An 18,050-nucleotide genomic window follows, 5' to 3' on the forward strand; every position below is an offset into this window, starting at 1 on the left:
CTTATTACAGGAAAATAGTTTTCAATTTCAAAAAATGGTTTTCTACGTTTTTTCAACGTTTTTGATTGACAAGAGACGATTCGAAATTCGAATATTTCATGGAATATAAAAATGGAATAAAAATAAAATAGAAGAGGAAGAATATCTTAGGAGCATGGACGATAAAACGATGCAAAGGGATACGATGTAGCAAGGTACGGCACGGTACGGCACGGTACGTTCACCAATGACCGAGTGGCACGGATCTTCTTCCATCCTTTCCTCTCTTCTCTCATCTCCGCGTCGTGCAAACACTCTGTAACCGCAAGAGTACGGCTCGGTATATACATGTATATGCACATACGTATGTGTAGAAGAGAGTATGACCATGTGTACTTTAGAACCACCGCGAACCTATTCCCCTTCGAATGCAAGGCTTGAATATTTCCAGCGGCTCTCTTTGCCGGTATTAATAGTCCTTACTTTAAGCGTGATATCAGAATTCTTACCTATGAGTGATTTTCACAGCAAAACCGGGAATCATCATCCGTATTTTTAATTTTATATTTTCAATCGATAAAACTTAATTCTCGTTTCAATGATTCGAACATCATTCAACTTTAATAATTCCATTCCTAATGAAATCTTGTATCTTGTTGCGATATAAATCCAAAATATATCGAATAACAATAATTTAAATATACTTTTAAAAATCTTTTAAAAATAAAAAATTTTTAATTTTATGTAAATATTATGTAATTTTTATATAAAATTTTAATTTAATTAATAGGTATCTACTAACAGTGTTAATTAACATATAGATTTAAATTCTTCTCTTTGAAATAACTGAGGTATCAAAAAGAAAAAAAAAAGAATACATTAGAATATTATTATAAGAAGAATAATTAACAAAGTAGAAAATTCTTCATTAATATTAATCGAAGAACGAAAAATTAGAAAATCTAATGTGAAAATTAAAGAGACGAAATGTGAAAGAGGGAAGCGTAAGATTCTTGGTGAAAAAAAAAAAAATAAAAAAATAAAAAGAAAAAAAGAAGGAACGCGATAAATAATCGGAAGGATGCAAACAAGTTGATTGGCTTCGCGGGGAGCCAGCCGCGGAAATCAAACGGAATTCCACTTGCATTGCGTTACGCTGCATTCTCAGCGATCGGAGCCTCCTTGTACTTTCTAATTACGCGTAGGTTTCCCATTCGTCGTGAAGGAGCCTCGTCGTAACGGACGAGCCGGCGCGATAACACGGGCCGATGATTTTTTCGTAACAGCAACCCGCCCGATTATTTCGGAACGCGAATTTCTCCTCCGTGAATTTTTTACCATCGATTCGACACATTCTTTACTTTATACGTTCGTTCGTTTCCTACCGCGAACAATGAATCACCGAATTAATCGTATCAACCGATGATGTTAATTCGTCTCTCTCTACGGCTTCATGAGTCAAGCATTTATTATTATGTTTAACGCGATGCGAGAGATGTGAGATTAACGATAGAGATCGCCTCGAAAGATCTCTTGTTATATTTTTTTTTTTTTTCTAATATATCAATTTTTTTAATTTTCAGTAGAAATGTGAAGTCCAAAAATTCGTGTATCATCTTCGAATGAGTCATCTGGAGGTAGACAATTTTTATTTAATTTTATTTTTTTAGGAATGTATATATACGTTTTTTTTAAAATTATTTTAAGTGAAAAAAAGTATTGACAATATTTTATCTTTAAAATTATCAATTTCTATTTTCAGGATACAAATATTTTTCAACGCGTATTGAAAACGTTCCAAGGAAGGAAATATCATCAAATCATCTATCATCTTTAATCGAGTCTGTAAAATTTCTTTGAATTTGATTTTACCTTATGATATGACGAGAAATTTTCAACAAATATTCCGCCATAACGTTTATAAACCAAAACTTATGCGAGCGAAATTGCAGAGGACACAAGGTAGTGGCTGTTGCATAGAAGATCGGCAACGATGAAACAGGAATTACGATGCAGCGTTGCATACGCGTTCGCCCACCTTGAAAACAGAGAAGAAAGAGAGAACACCGACGCATCACGTGCATTCATCGGCTCCTACGAATTAATCCTATTATAGCGGAAAGCCTCACCTTCGTCGGCCACATCATCATTGGCGTCGCCGTCATCTGACATCGTCATCGTATTCCCTCGTCGATCCCACACCGCGTGCGAAGGCGAGCCTTTTACGTAATGGACCGGAGGTTCCGTTTGTTTATGTAATCAGATCCCCCAGAAACTCGCGGAGAACGGTTCGACAATTTTGCAATGAATTCACCGTTCATTTCCTGTCCTTTATTCACTCTCGAAATTCAAGAGATTAGAAATAATTTTCATTTTTTTGTTTTTATAATTAGAAGAAATGTGCGGGCACATTTTTTGATAAAATTCAAAATATATAAATTTAACATTGATTTATAGTAAATATTTATAAGTAAGAGATATTTTTTGAATTGTTGAAAGAAAGGATTGGAATAATTTTGCACATTGTATTTTTTTTTTTTTTTTGTTCCAATTCAAAAGATAACTTCTTACATATGGTAATTAATTTATAGAAACTTTTATATAGCAGGTGGAAAAGAAAAAAATTGACGAATAACTTGTCTTTGCATTCGAGATTGCTCTCAGGCATAGTATTTTATTTCTGGTCGACGGTACTCGTGTCCTCGTAAATATCAATTGCAGCGTTGGCAAATCGCGCTTACCATAAAGAGAACGCATCCAGTCGATGGTCGAGCGGGTTACAATCACCGTAGGTATACCTAGTTGAAAAGAAAAAAAAAAAAAAAAAAAAAAAAGAAAAGAAAAGGAAAAAAGGGAAAGAAAAATGAACGCCATAACTAAGCGATTACGCCTTACAGGATTTACTCGAGAGATTTGATCTTCACTCACCTTCGATCATTCAGGGACAATCGATAGTTTTCTTAATCGCGTTGCACCGCCATCAAATATCTATTCTACGCTGCTTGTTCAGCCGCGCGGTCGCCGATGCGTAAAGACACGTCCTTCGACGTTAATAACAACGATAATGATATCACAATCGCAAAAATGCCGGGAGAGAACATCGTTTTCTGCAATTTTACACGCATCCGCCGCATTTTCATTCTGATCTTATGGATTTTTCTGCAAAGAACGCGCTAATTAATGAACCGCCGACGGTGTTGCATCCGTAAAAGAAAGAATGCTATGGGAATGGAAGGAGGATCATCTAAATGAGATCAGAAAATCACGTATAACAGATTAAGCGTCAACGCTTTAACGATAATTTGTTATTCGAAAATAAGAAAGTCTAAGGTTCCCATTTCGAGCGCATCGCATGCAAAGAGGTACAAAGTGTGAATAATGAAAAGTATTTTCCAAAGCGACGTGTGTGTTCCCGAGCGTGCGGATTGTTTCGTATTTCTCGTCACGAGTCTGGCCGCGGGAAGAGACAAAAGAAAAATGAAAATGAAGGAAACGAAAGGAGCAAGTGGAACAAGACGATTCACGACGGACAAACGACAAAAGAAGTGATGTATTGTGGAGAAAAAGATAAGGGTAAGGAATAATAAAAAGAAACAGAGGAATCTAATGCCGCTGGTGTACGCAGAGGACAGGAACACGACAGGACAGGCGGACAAAGAGTAAAAAGGAAGCTGGAAGCACGGATACAAAGAGTGGTGGATATAAATTATCTACAGGCTGTGTCCTCGTTTTTCACGAGGACTGATTATCTTGAATCTATAGATTTATATTCTAATTTCTGAATAATTTATGAAAATGAAATGTTAACACTGACGCTGCGTGAATTATGAATTACTATTACAATTACTTATTTATTTATTTATTTACAATTATACATTACAATTATTTATTTATTCTTTCTTATTTTTTTTTTTATTTTTCAGATACTTTATATATTATATTTTTCTATAAAAATAGAACATATTTTTAATCCTTGATGTGAAAATTATACTGAACAATTAATTGATAGTCATATTGTCAATTTATAACACGATAATTCGAATTATGCATCGTTTCATTATTCACTATCAAGATCTATGTTGCTGTACGGAAGATGAATTCCCTATTCTAAAGGGTTAATGTATTCCGACCATCACAATGGCACATAAACGTCACATCAAACGGTCAGTGACAGGTCGGTAAGAAGAGTCGCAAGGAACAAAGTAATCCGGAGGTTGTCTGTTCGAAACAGAAGAATTCACCTGACTGACTTCGTGACCCTAAGTCAAGTCATAGAGAGAGAGCAGACCCGGATTTCCCATTAGGCTAATCATCAAGCCACGGGCTCACGATCTTGAAACATATATCTAATCTTCTCGTGAATATACGATTAAGGCAAAATTGCCAACATTTTGGCCTCTGAAATAAATTCACGCTGTTTCTAGATGCTCTGCTATCTATTTTTAGTAAACAAAAGTATTTTAAGTAAACAAATGACATATATCTAAATTTGTGATTATCTTCTATGATGGATAGTATTTATGTTGGTATCTTAAGTATATTCTTAATTTTAGAAATTTATATTCAAATTATCTTATACACGTTCCTATTTAAAATATTCTTAAAAATTTCTAGTAACAGATTATCGTGATGCAAAAAGACGAACAGGAATAGTCGGATCAGGAACAAAGACGAATAATCGCTTCTAATATAATAATAGCCGATGCGTGTATCGGCCTAGGGCTATTTTTTTATACTGTTCGGTCCATCCTAACTTTAAACGCCGGAAGCAGGAGCAACGTGCTGGTACCTAAATAGTTCGTCGAAAAAGGAGCCTAAGGCTTCGATGAATCTCTCGTAGGTCAAGATTCTAATAAATCTGCAAGTAATCGCAAATGATTTGCCATTTTACAATCGTTTCGCGAAATTGAATATTTTAATAGTTTCTATTTATGGATGAATTCTTCTAGACGATAGTAACTCCCTCTACATATTTCTAATCCTTGACACTTTAACAAGATACGATATATCAAACGTTATTACCTACGATAAATATTCCTTGCAAGAAGAAGAAGAACTGCCATAAATTAAGATCTTCTGAACAATTTGTTATTATTAATAACAAACAAAACTGAAATAGTGGAAATAATTCTAAAGTTATGAAGAGTAATTGAAACAATATCGTCTCGAACGATGTTAACCTCAAAGATTATTTGGAAATCGAAGAAACGCTTCTACAGGTACTTCATGGATATAAAGTCTTGCATTTCCGCGTGTCTCATCTTCTCCATATATTAAAGTACCGCTCACGTGACTAGGTTAGGATGACGTGGTCATGGGTTAGCCGGAGGTTACTTCGGAGCTCATCGACTCGCTATTGGCAAATCGCGACTTGGAGGAGCCAGCGGCGGCTTCGTGTCCTCTGGCAAGGAAAAGAAACCGATATTAATGAAGGAAGAGAGGAGAACAACTTTCACGCGACCACGAGGCTTCTTCGTATCGGAATGCATCTGTGCGTCTCCCCGAGGGAAAGAAGATCCCTTACCCGTTTTAATTGCAAATTTCTCCTGTCTGATCTTCTTGCAAATTGTTCAACGGAACTAGTCAAACCATTACCATTAAGGGCTCCTGTGATCAACACTGAATTTCTAACGAAGATCATCTATTCTTTGAAAATAATTTTTATTTTTTTCTTTTTTTTAAGTTATATAACATATTTTTTTTATTTGATTCAGGTATAATAGTAGATGTGGATTGTACATCGAATGAAAAAGAGGTTATGTTAAAGAGATCTTTGTTGCAAAAGCCGACTCTTGAACGAGATGTAATGAACTTCAATTATGACGCTGCCGCGTTTCCATGGGACTGAGACCGCGCAATAAGCTTTGAAAGTAACTAGTAAAGAAGCCAAGTGATTCAGTCGTTGATATTGTGCGCGGAGATGCAGAAAACTTTATGATGCAAGAACAAAAGTATGCCTGGAATTTTACGATTCTTGCATTCAATTCTTAACTCAAGAATTTTTATAATTATTTATGCGCAATAATCAATATGAAATCAACATTAAAAATATTTTTCTTCATTGAACATTAATCATCATATTGCCATATAGTCACATATAATATCATATCATTACATATAACGTACAGTGATCATTTATTTATTTAAAAAACATTTATACTTAAATTTTTATTTAAAAGTATTTTATATTTTAAGAAAATATTGTCGTTAAATCTATTTTCATCATTTATTTTCTTCATTTTAATTCATTTTAATTTATAGAGTATACAAATTTTCTGAAGAAAGATTAATTATTTTAAATTTCACAAAAAAAATAGCATGTAATGAAAAATTAATTATCACATTATCCATTCTTCATTTAAGAAATGTCATTTATTTTCATTTTTATGTTTATTTTTTAGATCATAAAATATATAAGAACGATTAACTTAATTATTCTCCAATTCCAAAAAATATTTTGGCGTAAGTAATAAGCGGGGAGAAGATAATTGTGACGATTATTCGGCGTCAAATTGAATCGACAAGTTCATGGTCACGGCAGCTCCAGTGCCATGAGCCCGAGAAAAGAGAAACAGATACCGAAAACGGTACCGGACACGAACGGTGCGTACGGCAGGTGGATGACGCAAGCGGGATGACTTTACTCGTGGTTATCCCTTCCCAAAAGTAAAATTTCTCTCTCCCAGAGGGACTTTACAGCTGACATCTCGCATCTTTCTATCTTCCAAACTCTCTCATTTGCCAATCTCTGATGTCAACTTTCAATAGACAGATACATATGTTGTACAACCATACATCTTTACACAAATTATTTTGCGTTTCAATATATTTAAATTAAGATCATGTTACTTATATTGGCAATTATAACTTAATCTATGTGACTAGATTATATTTTTACAATTAATCGATTTTACACTTTATTCTATTGTCGTGAGTATATCTTCAAAATATTAATATTTTAATTATTGGAAACCTATTAATAATTTATATATTATTTATTATTATTATATTATTATATTATTATTATTATATTATATTATTATAATATAATATTAATAAGCTTTATTTTATCACGAATAATGAATATCTTCTAATTTTTTTCTTTTTGTTAACAGATTGATACAACTATGCTGAATAATTCAAGATAACCGAAAAAGATATGAAAGCTGGAAATCTATTAATAGATTTTTCTAAGCCGACCAACATCGATGGCGACACACTGATCGAATATCGCGCGCCATGTCTGCCAGAATTTATTGTTTCGCTATCGAGCCGTCCACGATCTACTTTGATAATTACGTACCGTGTAAAACGATATTAAAGGGATAGCGTTTCACGAGCGTAGCAGGTGATAAGTAGGTTGCTACCCCATGAATTTATGCGAACTTCGTGAGCCACGTTCTTACTCGTTATTAATCGCGTGTACGTGTATTGCGCTTGGTGAATGATCGATCTGTCGGCCGATCGTTGATCACCATAACCCATCCGTTCGATGATACGATTCGAGAAATCAGGCCTCGTTCCGGTTTTCTTTCAATGTTCCCGCGCTATCTGTTATCGATCACCTTGGCCAATTACGTATATAGGCACAATTTCTCGATAATGATGGCGGATATTGATTTCCAATAAGTAATACGAAAAACAATGAAAAATGCAAAATGAAATAGAAAAGATAACTGCTTACATAATTACTGACGATAACTAATTCTTTTCGATTTTTCACGTCTTTTCTTGCAAATGTTGACGACCCATGACCTATATGTTGCTATTCATTTAGAATCAAATCTGTTTCTCGACCACCCGGTATATAGATATGATTAACCTTTCAGCGCCGTTAGCTCGTTCGGGTTGTGTATTCGCTTCGATCAATGGTGCCACCGAGCGCAACACACGAATCGCAGAAACGAACATGGAAAAATCACGGCGATTATTCCGAGGATTATGTTAGGTCGTTGACTCCGCGAGCTCTTCCGGTAAATATCCTTCCTGATAGTGGCTGTGTGTAATCGATAGAATAATTCGACTGTGTGCTTCTCACGATGGTAAAATATTCATTCCCATAGCAATAAAATGTCCGCGCGTTAATAAGAAATAACAATTTAAGGGACGAGTTTTGTGAAAGGGTTAGCTGCGAGCAGATCGTTTTCAACAAGCTTTTCAAACCAGTATTCATTGGTTTTTTACTATTTGGGATACGAATAAGATACGTAATCGCCTATATATAGGAGTCGATTATCTATAAACGTAAGAAAGTAATTTCGCAATGCAATTAGAGTTGGAAATAATTATGCGAGAATTCAAAATTGAAATTGAACGTGTAACAGTTGAATGATAATCGGAAATAAGAATTTAAAGCATGCGAAATAAAAGAAAAGTGGGAAAAAAAAAGGAATATCAATCAACTTTACGCGTTCTAACCTTTACGAAAATTAATAAACAATATTTTGTCATGAAGAGAATATCACGTACGTATATGAGCAAACATTATATATATATATACATATATATATATCTTCCTGAAAATTGCTTTTTAGCTTCTCTCTTCTTCCTCAGATCTTCCTTCGCATAAGATTTCAAACACGCTTCTCGCATCGCCTTCTATCGTAATATCTACAATCTGCGCGCATTAAAATGATCTACAGGGATCGTAGAACCTTACCGTTATTTCAACTTCAACCGAAATGTGTCACAGGCCCTTATTCCCATTTCAATTACGTTAAATGCTCCCGATGCACCTCGCTGTACAAACATTTATCGCACACTGTATTAAATCCACAATGGAATCGTTATCCTTAAACCCATCACGGGCTAAAACAAGATAAATCGTGCGATTTATTTCAACGGGGGGATCAAGGGTCAGCGTGTATCACAGCCTCGAAACTCGAAGCTCGCGTAGGTGCATCGTGCAAAGCGCTAAGCACAGATATTTCAATAGCTCGACCAGTAAACGAATATACACGGTCGTGTTGCCCACAGGCTTCGTTGCGGCACAGAAACCTTTCTCTCTCTCTCTCTCTCTCTCTCTCTCTCTCTCTCTCTCTCTCTCTCTCTCTCTCGTCTCCTCGAACGCATCTACAGTGCTACGTGTATCTATATATGTGTATATGCGATCAAGTGCGATTAATTGATGAACGTAATGACGCGTTTAAACGATCGACGAGATGCATAGGATAATCAATCTGACGCCTCGCTTTTCAGAATCGTTCGCTTTTCGCTTCCTCAAAAATTGATGATGATGATGATGATGATGACTACGCGTGTTATCTGAATTTGTAGAAAATGTAGAAATTTATAAGTATGGTATAATTTTAACGATACATATATTTTTAACATTTTTAATTTATTATTTTATAAATATATATATATATTTTATAAAATGTAATATTTATTTTTATATATATATATATTTATTTTTTATAAATATATATATTTATTATTTTATGTAGATATTATTATTTATTATTTATTTATTTATATATATTATTTATTTCAGGTATCCTCTTACACGAATTGATAAATTATCCAACTTGATAAGGAGAGAAAATGTGCCAAGATGGAAACTCTGAGATAGTTCAACAAGTCTTTTTCTTTTGGAAGTCAAGATATGATTAGAAACTTGGTTCATTTAAATAAGTACAATAGTGATTTATCTTGTGTGATAAGAAAAAAAAATTTTGAAAAATGATGAAATTCTAGTATTATGGTAAGGTTATTTGTCGCTTTCTGTTAGTCCATGCGAATAGGTATGCGAAAAGATATACTTATTGTTGAAGCGTGTTCATAAACTGCGACCCAGTAAAACTAATAAATCTGTGAATACGCTTAATTAATGCGCCACGGCGGAATAACGCGGCTAAATGATCAACGATGCGCGGAGTTAATGACGCTAATGAGACAGTTTTAGCCATATAATCTAATTTCATAGAATCGTACGTGTCAAGGTGCTCCTCATTTTTATGCTCTATTCTTATTAACTCTTCTTTTTAATTAAGTCTCAATTTTTCCAGCGTTTGCTCACAATTAATAAGCTTTTAAAAAAATCCTTAAGGTATTTGATAAAGAATATATTTGATAAAAGAGTAACTTTTACTCTCAAAAAAAAATATATATATTTTTTTAATAGAAATGTTTTTATGCTCTATTTTTATTAAGTCTTCTCTTTAATTAAGTCTCAATTTTTCCAGCGTTTGCTCGCAATTAATAAGCCTTTAGAAAAACCCTTAATGTATTTGATAAAGAATATATTTGATAAAAGAGTAACTTTTACTATCAAAAAAATATATATATATATTTTTTCTAATAGAAGTGTTTTCATGCTCTATTTTTATTAAGTCTTCTCTTTAATTAAATCTCAATTTTTCCAGCGTTTGCTCGCAATTAATAAGCTTTTAGAAAAATCCTTAAGGTATTTGATAAAGAATATATTTGATAAAAGAATAACTTTTACTCTCAAAAAAATATATATATATATTTTTCTAATAGAAATGTTTTCATGCTCTATTTTTATTAAGTCTTCTCTTTAATTAAGTCTCAATTTTTCCAGCGTTTGCTCGCAATTAATAAGCCTTTAGAAAAATCCTTAAGGTATTTGATAAAGAATATATTTGATAAAAGAATAACTTTTACTATCAAAAATATATATATATATATTTTTTCTAATAGAAGTGTTTTCATGCTCTATTTTTATTAAGTCTTCTCTTTAATTAAATCTCAATTTTTCCAGCGTTTGCTCGCAATTAATAAGCTTTTAGAAAAACCCTTAATGTATTTGATAAAGAATATATTTGATAAAAGAGTAACTTTTACTATCAAAAAAATATATATTTTTCTAATAGAAGTGTTATTTTATATGAAATACTCATTGGAATATTTTATTTTTTTAGAGTAAAATTTTTGAGAGTTTTGGAAAGCGAAGGAAAGCAAGTTCTCAAGAAATGTTTAATTAAACACCAAGTTTTTAAAGTATACTTTCAATTTCACCGAGTTTGTTTTAACGTTGACAGTGACACGCATCGCAATTGCGTTGATGATGGTAATGCTTCAAGAAGGAAGAGACACGCGACGCGGAGGAAACGAGGAAACGTCTCTGGTGAAAGCTTTTTAGACGAAGGAACAAAGAGACGAGGCAATAATGCCTCGAAATGCCGCAGCGTTCACCGCACTGTACGATTCTGATCTGCATCTGCCCGGTTATTACTCCTAAATTACGCATTGCCGGAGAAATTTCATACGTTGTGGCAACTTAATGTCATTATTCCGAAGTACAAACTCTTCTCACGGAAGAATACGACTGATAATGTGATTGTAAAAGACTCGAAACGAGTAACAAGTTACGTTCGATTAAAATACCTCACTTTGACAGATTGATTTTTTTAAAAGTTATAGAATCATATTGAATTGGAATATAAGAAATAATATAATATAAAGAAAATATTCTATAAAATAAATCGGAGAGTAAATTTTTAAATTTAAAAAAAAAAGAAATATCGATACGAGCGTGTTATTTACAGTCAACAAAATCAACAATTTGATTTTTCTTTTTTTGAAAAATTGCGATTCTATTCTAAGCTAAGAGAGAAGAAAAGAATCGGGAAGAGATGAAGAATTTTTTTTCACACGAAAAAATTATTAATTATAAAAAAATTATTAATCTAAAATTAAAAAGCTTCGAATTTGAATTTTACTTCTAACGCGCCACAGTTATTCGCCACATGTATGACAATAAAATAATAATACGAGGTGTTGTTGCGTGACAAGTCGTTCGCTCCGATTAAGTTTTAACACGGCACGTTAGAAATAAATGCGCGCATTGTCGATCAGGTGCGCACAACCTTGGCCGTATTACGATTTATTTTAGTTGATCGTTGAAAAGAATGGAGACACGGGTTAATCGGCGTAAATTGTACGTGAATGCGTGGATTCGCGTAATTAAGAGGATGCATGAACCAACGCGCGTGTTACGATCCGTGCGTCAGAAGAGAAAGGATTTTACTTGATAAAACGAGCGGACCGCAAAAGGAGGCTGGCTTTATTGCAAGCCACCGCTCTCACGGTCGGTAAAAACGACCCGCTCTCGCTTTACAATACGATGAATAATTGATTTGCAGTTTCACTCTTTCGTGGATTACGTAACAATAAGGGAGGATAATTTAATTACTTGTGGATAATCGTAACATGACCAGTGGCGTTTAGATCGTCCCGTAAAAACAAAAATGGCAAACTTTCACTCACGGATGGCTCGGATTTTTGTCCAGATAATCGTGCCATTTTTACTTTTTTTTTACATATAAAAGACAAAAAGAGAGAAATTTTACAGTTAAAAAGAAAATCTTACGTCATTCATTACGTGTCTCAAAATAGAAATAAAGATTTTTCATAAGAACAATTTACTTGTCAATGTGAAAAATTCCCTCAAAAAAAAGAAGAAAAAAAAAATCCTTCAAAGTTTCACTCTCGATAAAGTACTCGTCATCTTAAATAATATTTTAGGAAAAAAGTTTAATAGTCTGGATTAGTTTCATATCGCAATTTGGAAGAACAAATTACATCGCGACTTTTTTAGCCACTTTAGTACTTGACACAATAACGTGACGGAAATCGTCACACCAGCAATAAAATAAAGTCGTGCTTTACGCCTTTTAAACCGGCCCACGGTCTCGCCACTTTTTCTTTCTCTCTTTCTTTATATACCACCGGCCATTTTTCAGAAAAAAACGCGGGAAAACGTGTAACAGTGCCTATCCCATTATTGCGGAAATCCAACGGCCATGAAGAGGCAAGGAAACGACATCGTTCGTTCAATTTAATACCGCGTAAAAAATGATCGACGCATGACATTGGGAATATTTCGTTACGCGCAACCTGAGAACTTTCTAATCTTGCGCGTTTCTTTTTCTTTTTTTTTCTCTCTCTCTAACGTTCGAGGTTGAAATACAGTTGAATGTCTGTGCGGATTGGCATCGCAATCGAAATTTCTCGTGGGTGGTTCAAATCGATGCGCGCTTTGAATATCTGTCGTGCACGATAGGAAAGAAAAGAAATACGCGTTTAATAACCGTGACGAGCGAATATAACCGTATATTCGACTTTTCCGCACGAAAGCAAGCTTATGGAAGTTATTTGCGGGCGGAAATATATTTTCGTCCTGACCGTTCCCAGACGATCGTTTCGTGTTCGCTTATGCGCAATTTATACACAAAAATTTGAAACTTCGATTTCTTCAAACTCTGCCCTCTTTCCATTAAACTAGCATTCCACGTATATTCGAATAAAATAGTTTAGTATGCTTGGATATAATCGATGTATAAAACACTTTTTAACTTGTATATAAATTTATTGAAATATTAATATTCTCTACATGTTAGAATAAAATAGTTGTATACACTCTTCTTGGATACACTTTTGGATATAAATTTGTAATTATTTTTTTTTTTTTTTTTTTGTTTTAATTTTCACGGTAAAAAAAAAATCTCTTAAAATTGTCCACAAAATGCATTAATGGAATTACAGGACAGCATACACGTAACACAAGAGTAACGTTATCCTCGAGATACCTGGCTGGCTTTATCGCCACGATGCGTGACGAACGTTCGTTTACGTACGTTCCGTAAAGAGATTCTCCAGTCTTCGTCCCTATGTTCCCTGTCTAGATTGTCCATTGGAAATCGTGTAAAAATATATATGTAATTCTCGTGATTCTATGCGGTTTTTGTTAAGTCGCTAACTCGGTGAAATTTCTTTTTTAAACGGATCATCGTCGACTGTAACGATTCGTTTCTCGCCACACTATACGCGATTCTTTTTCGTCACTGAACGTATATTGCAATATACGTTAAATCGTTAGTTGAAGAATGTGAAATTTCAAACTTGTCAAAGGATATTTTTGCGTAATGACTTAATTCGAAGATTCTTTTTCTGTCGAATAAAGATAGGTATTCAAATTTTGCGAATTTTTTAAATACTTACATGTAAAGAGATATATTATAAAGCTATCGATTACGAAAAATTTTATTTCTCACAGAGTATAATTGAGAATATATATATACAAAGCTTTTATAATTCTGCCTTTATATCTTCGAGGTTTGGTTAATTTTTTGCGAGATCGCCAAACGATTTTCGGGCTACTTATTTCGAAAAAGAAACGACGAATTATGTGTAATAAATTGGTCAGAATCCTCGACGAAGAAGTTAACAACTCGTACAGGAACCAACTCGAGCGTGCACCTATGCACGCTTCGTTTCGCTGAAATAATAACGAAGATGTTCGAGGCCCACCACGCCATCGCGGCATAACCAGGAATTCCATGTTCCCTTTTCCTTATATTTTTACCAAAAATTACGAAAATCATCTGCCGATAACGGTACAAATATTTTCTTCAATATGTTACAAATAACTTTAATTAATTAGGAATGATGGCTTTGCACGTGATTTTAAATAAAAATATTATATTAAATAAGCAGTTATAATTGTAAAAAGAATATGTAAATCTTTCTTGTCTATGGTCACGCGCCAAGAACAAGAATAGATAAGGATAGAAACTAGATAATGAGAAAAGGATAGAGATAGGATAAAAATTAGAGAATCAGCGCCATCTCGAGAGTGCCGCAAATGAAACTTATGATAGACAAGGAGAACAAATAAGAATTGGCTATCAGTGCCATCTCTTGATTATTAAAGACATTTCTTCAAACACAGGATAAGGTAGAATAGGAATTGAGAATTAACGCCATCTCTTGCGTATTTCTGAAAATATGATTCAATAAGGTATCTTCGATATTCGAGAGATGGCGATAAAGATCAATTCTTATTTGATCTTTTTGCTATTACGAGTTTCATTTACGGCACTCTGAAGATGGCGCTGATTTCCTAATTTTTATCCTATTTCTATCTTTCTCTCATTGTTTACTCTTCTTGTCTATCCTTACTCTCAGCGCGTGATAGATGAGATACGAGATATCAATTGAATATATTTTCATCATTTCTCATTGATAACTACAATTTTATTTTGAGTCGAATCAATATTTTAACTACGATATAAGAAATGATAAAATAATAATAAAATATTTTAATATTATCTCTTTTATAAATTACTATATTTTGCATGTCAATATACAAAATTTGTTAACTTACAATTTAGAAAATTATAGAAAGGAACACTTGTAATACATACAATTATGCTCAATTATAATAAATTAAGGCACAACTTTTTTTTAAAAAATATCATTTGAAATAATGTCCAACACATTTAAAAATAAAAGTGCGACATTTTAACATGCAAATATATTTTATAATACGAAGCTGCCAAAACATGGCTTTCATTATTCTTAAAATACATTTGTATTACATTCAGATTTAATTCGTATATTATTTGAGAACAAATATTGTACGAATTATTCTCGAAAAATACGAACGTTTTAATATAAATATTTATAAAGAATATTTATGATTTATTTATCCTATTTTCTTTAACTATCTATCGTTTGCCTCTTTAAATTCTGCAAAAATGCAAATATTGAAGCATTAACAAATGTAAACTACATTTTGAGACAACGCATAGTCTTATCAGGTACTTGAAGAGTAAATTGGAAGGAATTTTTCCTGAGATTGCCAGTAGCGTTATTGGTGACTAAGTCATTGTCGTCATCCTTCACATCGATGTCCTCGATATCAATATTGAAATTTCGGTCACCCATTAACGTATTCAGACATATATTCATTTCCTTTATCTTTGAACGCACTAATATTTCCAAAGTGAACAAATGTTCGTCATGAGCTTCTGGTAGATAACGGTGCATAAACTCTGCTAATCTGTACGTGACACATAAAATGAAATGTAAGAAAAAAAAAAAAATAAAAAGAAAAAAAACATAAAATAACTTAACGAGTAAATCAGAACGATCGTATATGGGAAAACAAACCGTAAAAGATATTCGACATTGTGCCCATTTGGACCTGAACATTCGAAGATTTGTTTTGCTATATTTTGAAGCGGTGCATCACCAAGCCAGTGTTCGTTTTTATTGGTAGCAATGTAAATGATGACTGGAAAGTTTCTGTTTCCTTCACGACTATAAAATGTTGTAATTGTTGTCATATATCCTCCTAAAGTACATTCGCGATTTTCCAAATAAGGTAACGCTGTACTGTCTTGAACTTGAAATGCTCGACCGTAAACAACACCCTTATAAACAAAGAAAAGATTTATCACGAAACGGAAGCAATTCATTACAAGTACTGGAGATATTACGTTTACATTATTAATCAATAGTAATGATGCATAAATTTGAGGTTAATGATAAAAATAAGTGGAATTACCTCTTTTTCCTCAACCAATGTAGCTACACGTCCAGGCTATAATAAAAATAGATAACAAATCACTAAATAAATAACCAATAATTTCAATTGCAAAGAAATTAATTGTATTTTTTACATCATAACGTAATCATGACGTAAGTATATAACATATGCATGCACAACATATAAAATCATATATCTGCAAAAGATATTGGTTTCTACGAGCTATAACTGGTTTCACATTAATTGACAGACAACCGCAATACAAGATGAAAAAAAATTTTTATTTGATAAAAGTTGTCTATGTAATGATAAAAGAAATACAATAGAATATAAAAAATTAAAATGAAATTAAAATTGTTAAACTATATGATTAGAAAAATATACTTCGGGTAATTAAATAATAATATATCAATTAGAGAAATTAGAACGCGCTTTAGGTGAAACTATATCCGATTTTCATCAGTCTTAATGCTAGCATCCGTAAGCATTTACTGAGCCGTAGTATCGTTCCGCAAACATTATATGCTACTGGATATTAAAAAAAAATTTTATTATTAACTATTTATTTTATAATTTTCAAAAATATATTGAAAAATTTTTTAAATTGTTAAAATAAGAATATTTCTTTTTTCAAAAAAGAGAAATAAGAAATGTAATGTAAATATTTATATTATATTATCAAATATTCATAATAAACACATTTGTTGTAAAATGTGTTAAATAAAAAAACTCATCTTTATCATAACGGTGCGTGGAAGATTGCCAAGTCTTTGTGAAAGAATTCACGTGTCAAATTCATGAACAAGAAAATTAAAGATATAAATAGAACATCTGAGGTGAAGTTCGTATGAAAAATTTAGTTTGTCGTCGAACTCTATTCGATGTTTATACATTGTAAATGAAAATGAAAATATTTATATATCTATTAACATCATATATATATATATATATATATATTTTTAAAGTGTACAATATAAATAATATTAATATAATAATTTTATAATGTAAATATATTTCGAAATTCTATGATACAATTAATGTTTTCACTTCTAATTTATTAAGAATAATTTATAATTTTATACATCATTAATCAACTGCAAATATTATTGTGAAATTTGTATATAGACGGATTTTTAACGAAAAAGAAGAACAATGTAAATATTTATGAAGGAATTCTGAATTGATATTTCTTAAGCGTGAAAAAAGAGGAATAAAAGAGAATAAAGAAATTACAAATTTCTAACATTAAAGACTTACCTTTTCTATTGTTCCCCGATGCGTTGTATTTCCTTGCCAAAATCTTCTAATGAATCCTTTGATGTGTCCTACCGCGCTTTTTTTATATTTGAAACCTGGATGCCAGCACAAAGATCCATATCCGAACACCCAGAGAGAATTTTCATTATTGTTTCTAGCTTCCATTTTAAATTATTGAAAAGCGTGAAAAAATCGTAACTTTTTTTCTTTGTATATTGACTAATTCTATTTTTATCTTCAAATAGAGCATATCTTGTCAAAATTTGTTTATATTCTGATAATTCTTTGATAAATATTTTTAATAAATCTAACTCGTGAAAATTTATTCAATTTTCCTTATTTTCGTTATCATAATTTACTTAATTCACACGGATATTGTGTCGATATATTATTTGATTTAATATGTATTTTAAATAACTATGTCTGTGGATAGTTAAAATTATCGCATATGAAGAATGAATAGATAACAAAAATTATTTGTCCTTTGTTTGCCTTATCATTTAAGTATATCATTAAA

The 18,050-nt window shown here is 32.4% G+C and overlaps 1 protein-coding gene and 2 long non-coding RNA genes across 6 annotated transcripts; 2 read left to right on the plus strand and 1 right to left on the minus strand.

Annotated features, from left to right (window-relative positions):
* The first annotated feature begins 1,569 nt into the window (after positions 1-1,569).
* LOC122718112 lies at positions 1,570-2,342 on the plus strand. The gene is made up of 3 exons (XR_006347321.1): positions 1,570-1,616; positions 1,742-1,820; positions 1,932-2,342. It is a non-coding gene; the product is annotated as an uncharacterized LOC122718112 (long non-coding RNA).
* A 2,279-nt stretch (positions 2,343-4,621) lies between these two features.
* LOC122717852 lies at positions 4,622-12,627 on the plus strand. 4 transcript variants are annotated; one of them, XR_006347255.1, is made up of 7 exons: positions 4,622-4,815; positions 4,929-5,198; positions 5,277-5,930; positions 6,381-6,909; positions 7,095-7,334; positions 9,473-9,908; positions 10,863-12,627. It is a non-coding gene; the product is annotated as an uncharacterized LOC122717852 (long non-coding RNA). The 4 variants fall into 4 exon arrangements; XR_006347257.1 differs by lacking the exon at positions 10,863-12,627 and having other exon boundaries at positions 9,473-9,682; positions 9,753-10,154; XR_006347254.1 differs by lacking the exon at positions 10,863-12,627 and having other exon boundaries at positions 9,473-10,154.
* A 2,428-nt stretch (positions 12,628-15,055) lies between these two features.
* LOC122718028 (putative glutathione-specific gamma-glutamylcyclotransferase 2) lies at positions 15,056-17,793 on the minus strand. The gene is made up of 4 exons (XM_043942680.1): positions 17,534-17,793; positions 16,295-16,330; positions 15,898-16,160; positions 15,056-15,787 (listed from the first exon to the last, which is right to left on the minus strand). The coding sequence occupies exons 1-4, from the start codon at positions 17,696-17,698 to the stop codon at positions 15,514-15,516; spliced, it is 738 nt and encodes a 245-aa protein (XP_043798615.1). The 5' UTR covers positions 17,699-17,793; the 3' UTR covers positions 15,056-15,513.
* Between the last annotated feature and the right edge of the window lie 257 nt (positions 17,794-18,050).

This window comes from Apis laboriosa, unplaced genomic scaffold (assembly GCF_014066325.1).
Source record: "Apis laboriosa isolate Shangri-la unplaced genomic scaffold, ASM1406632v1 scaffold5_cov152, whole genome shotgun sequence".
Taxonomy (NCBI): Eukaryota; Metazoa; Arthropoda; class Insecta; order Hymenoptera; family Apidae; genus Apis; species Apis laboriosa.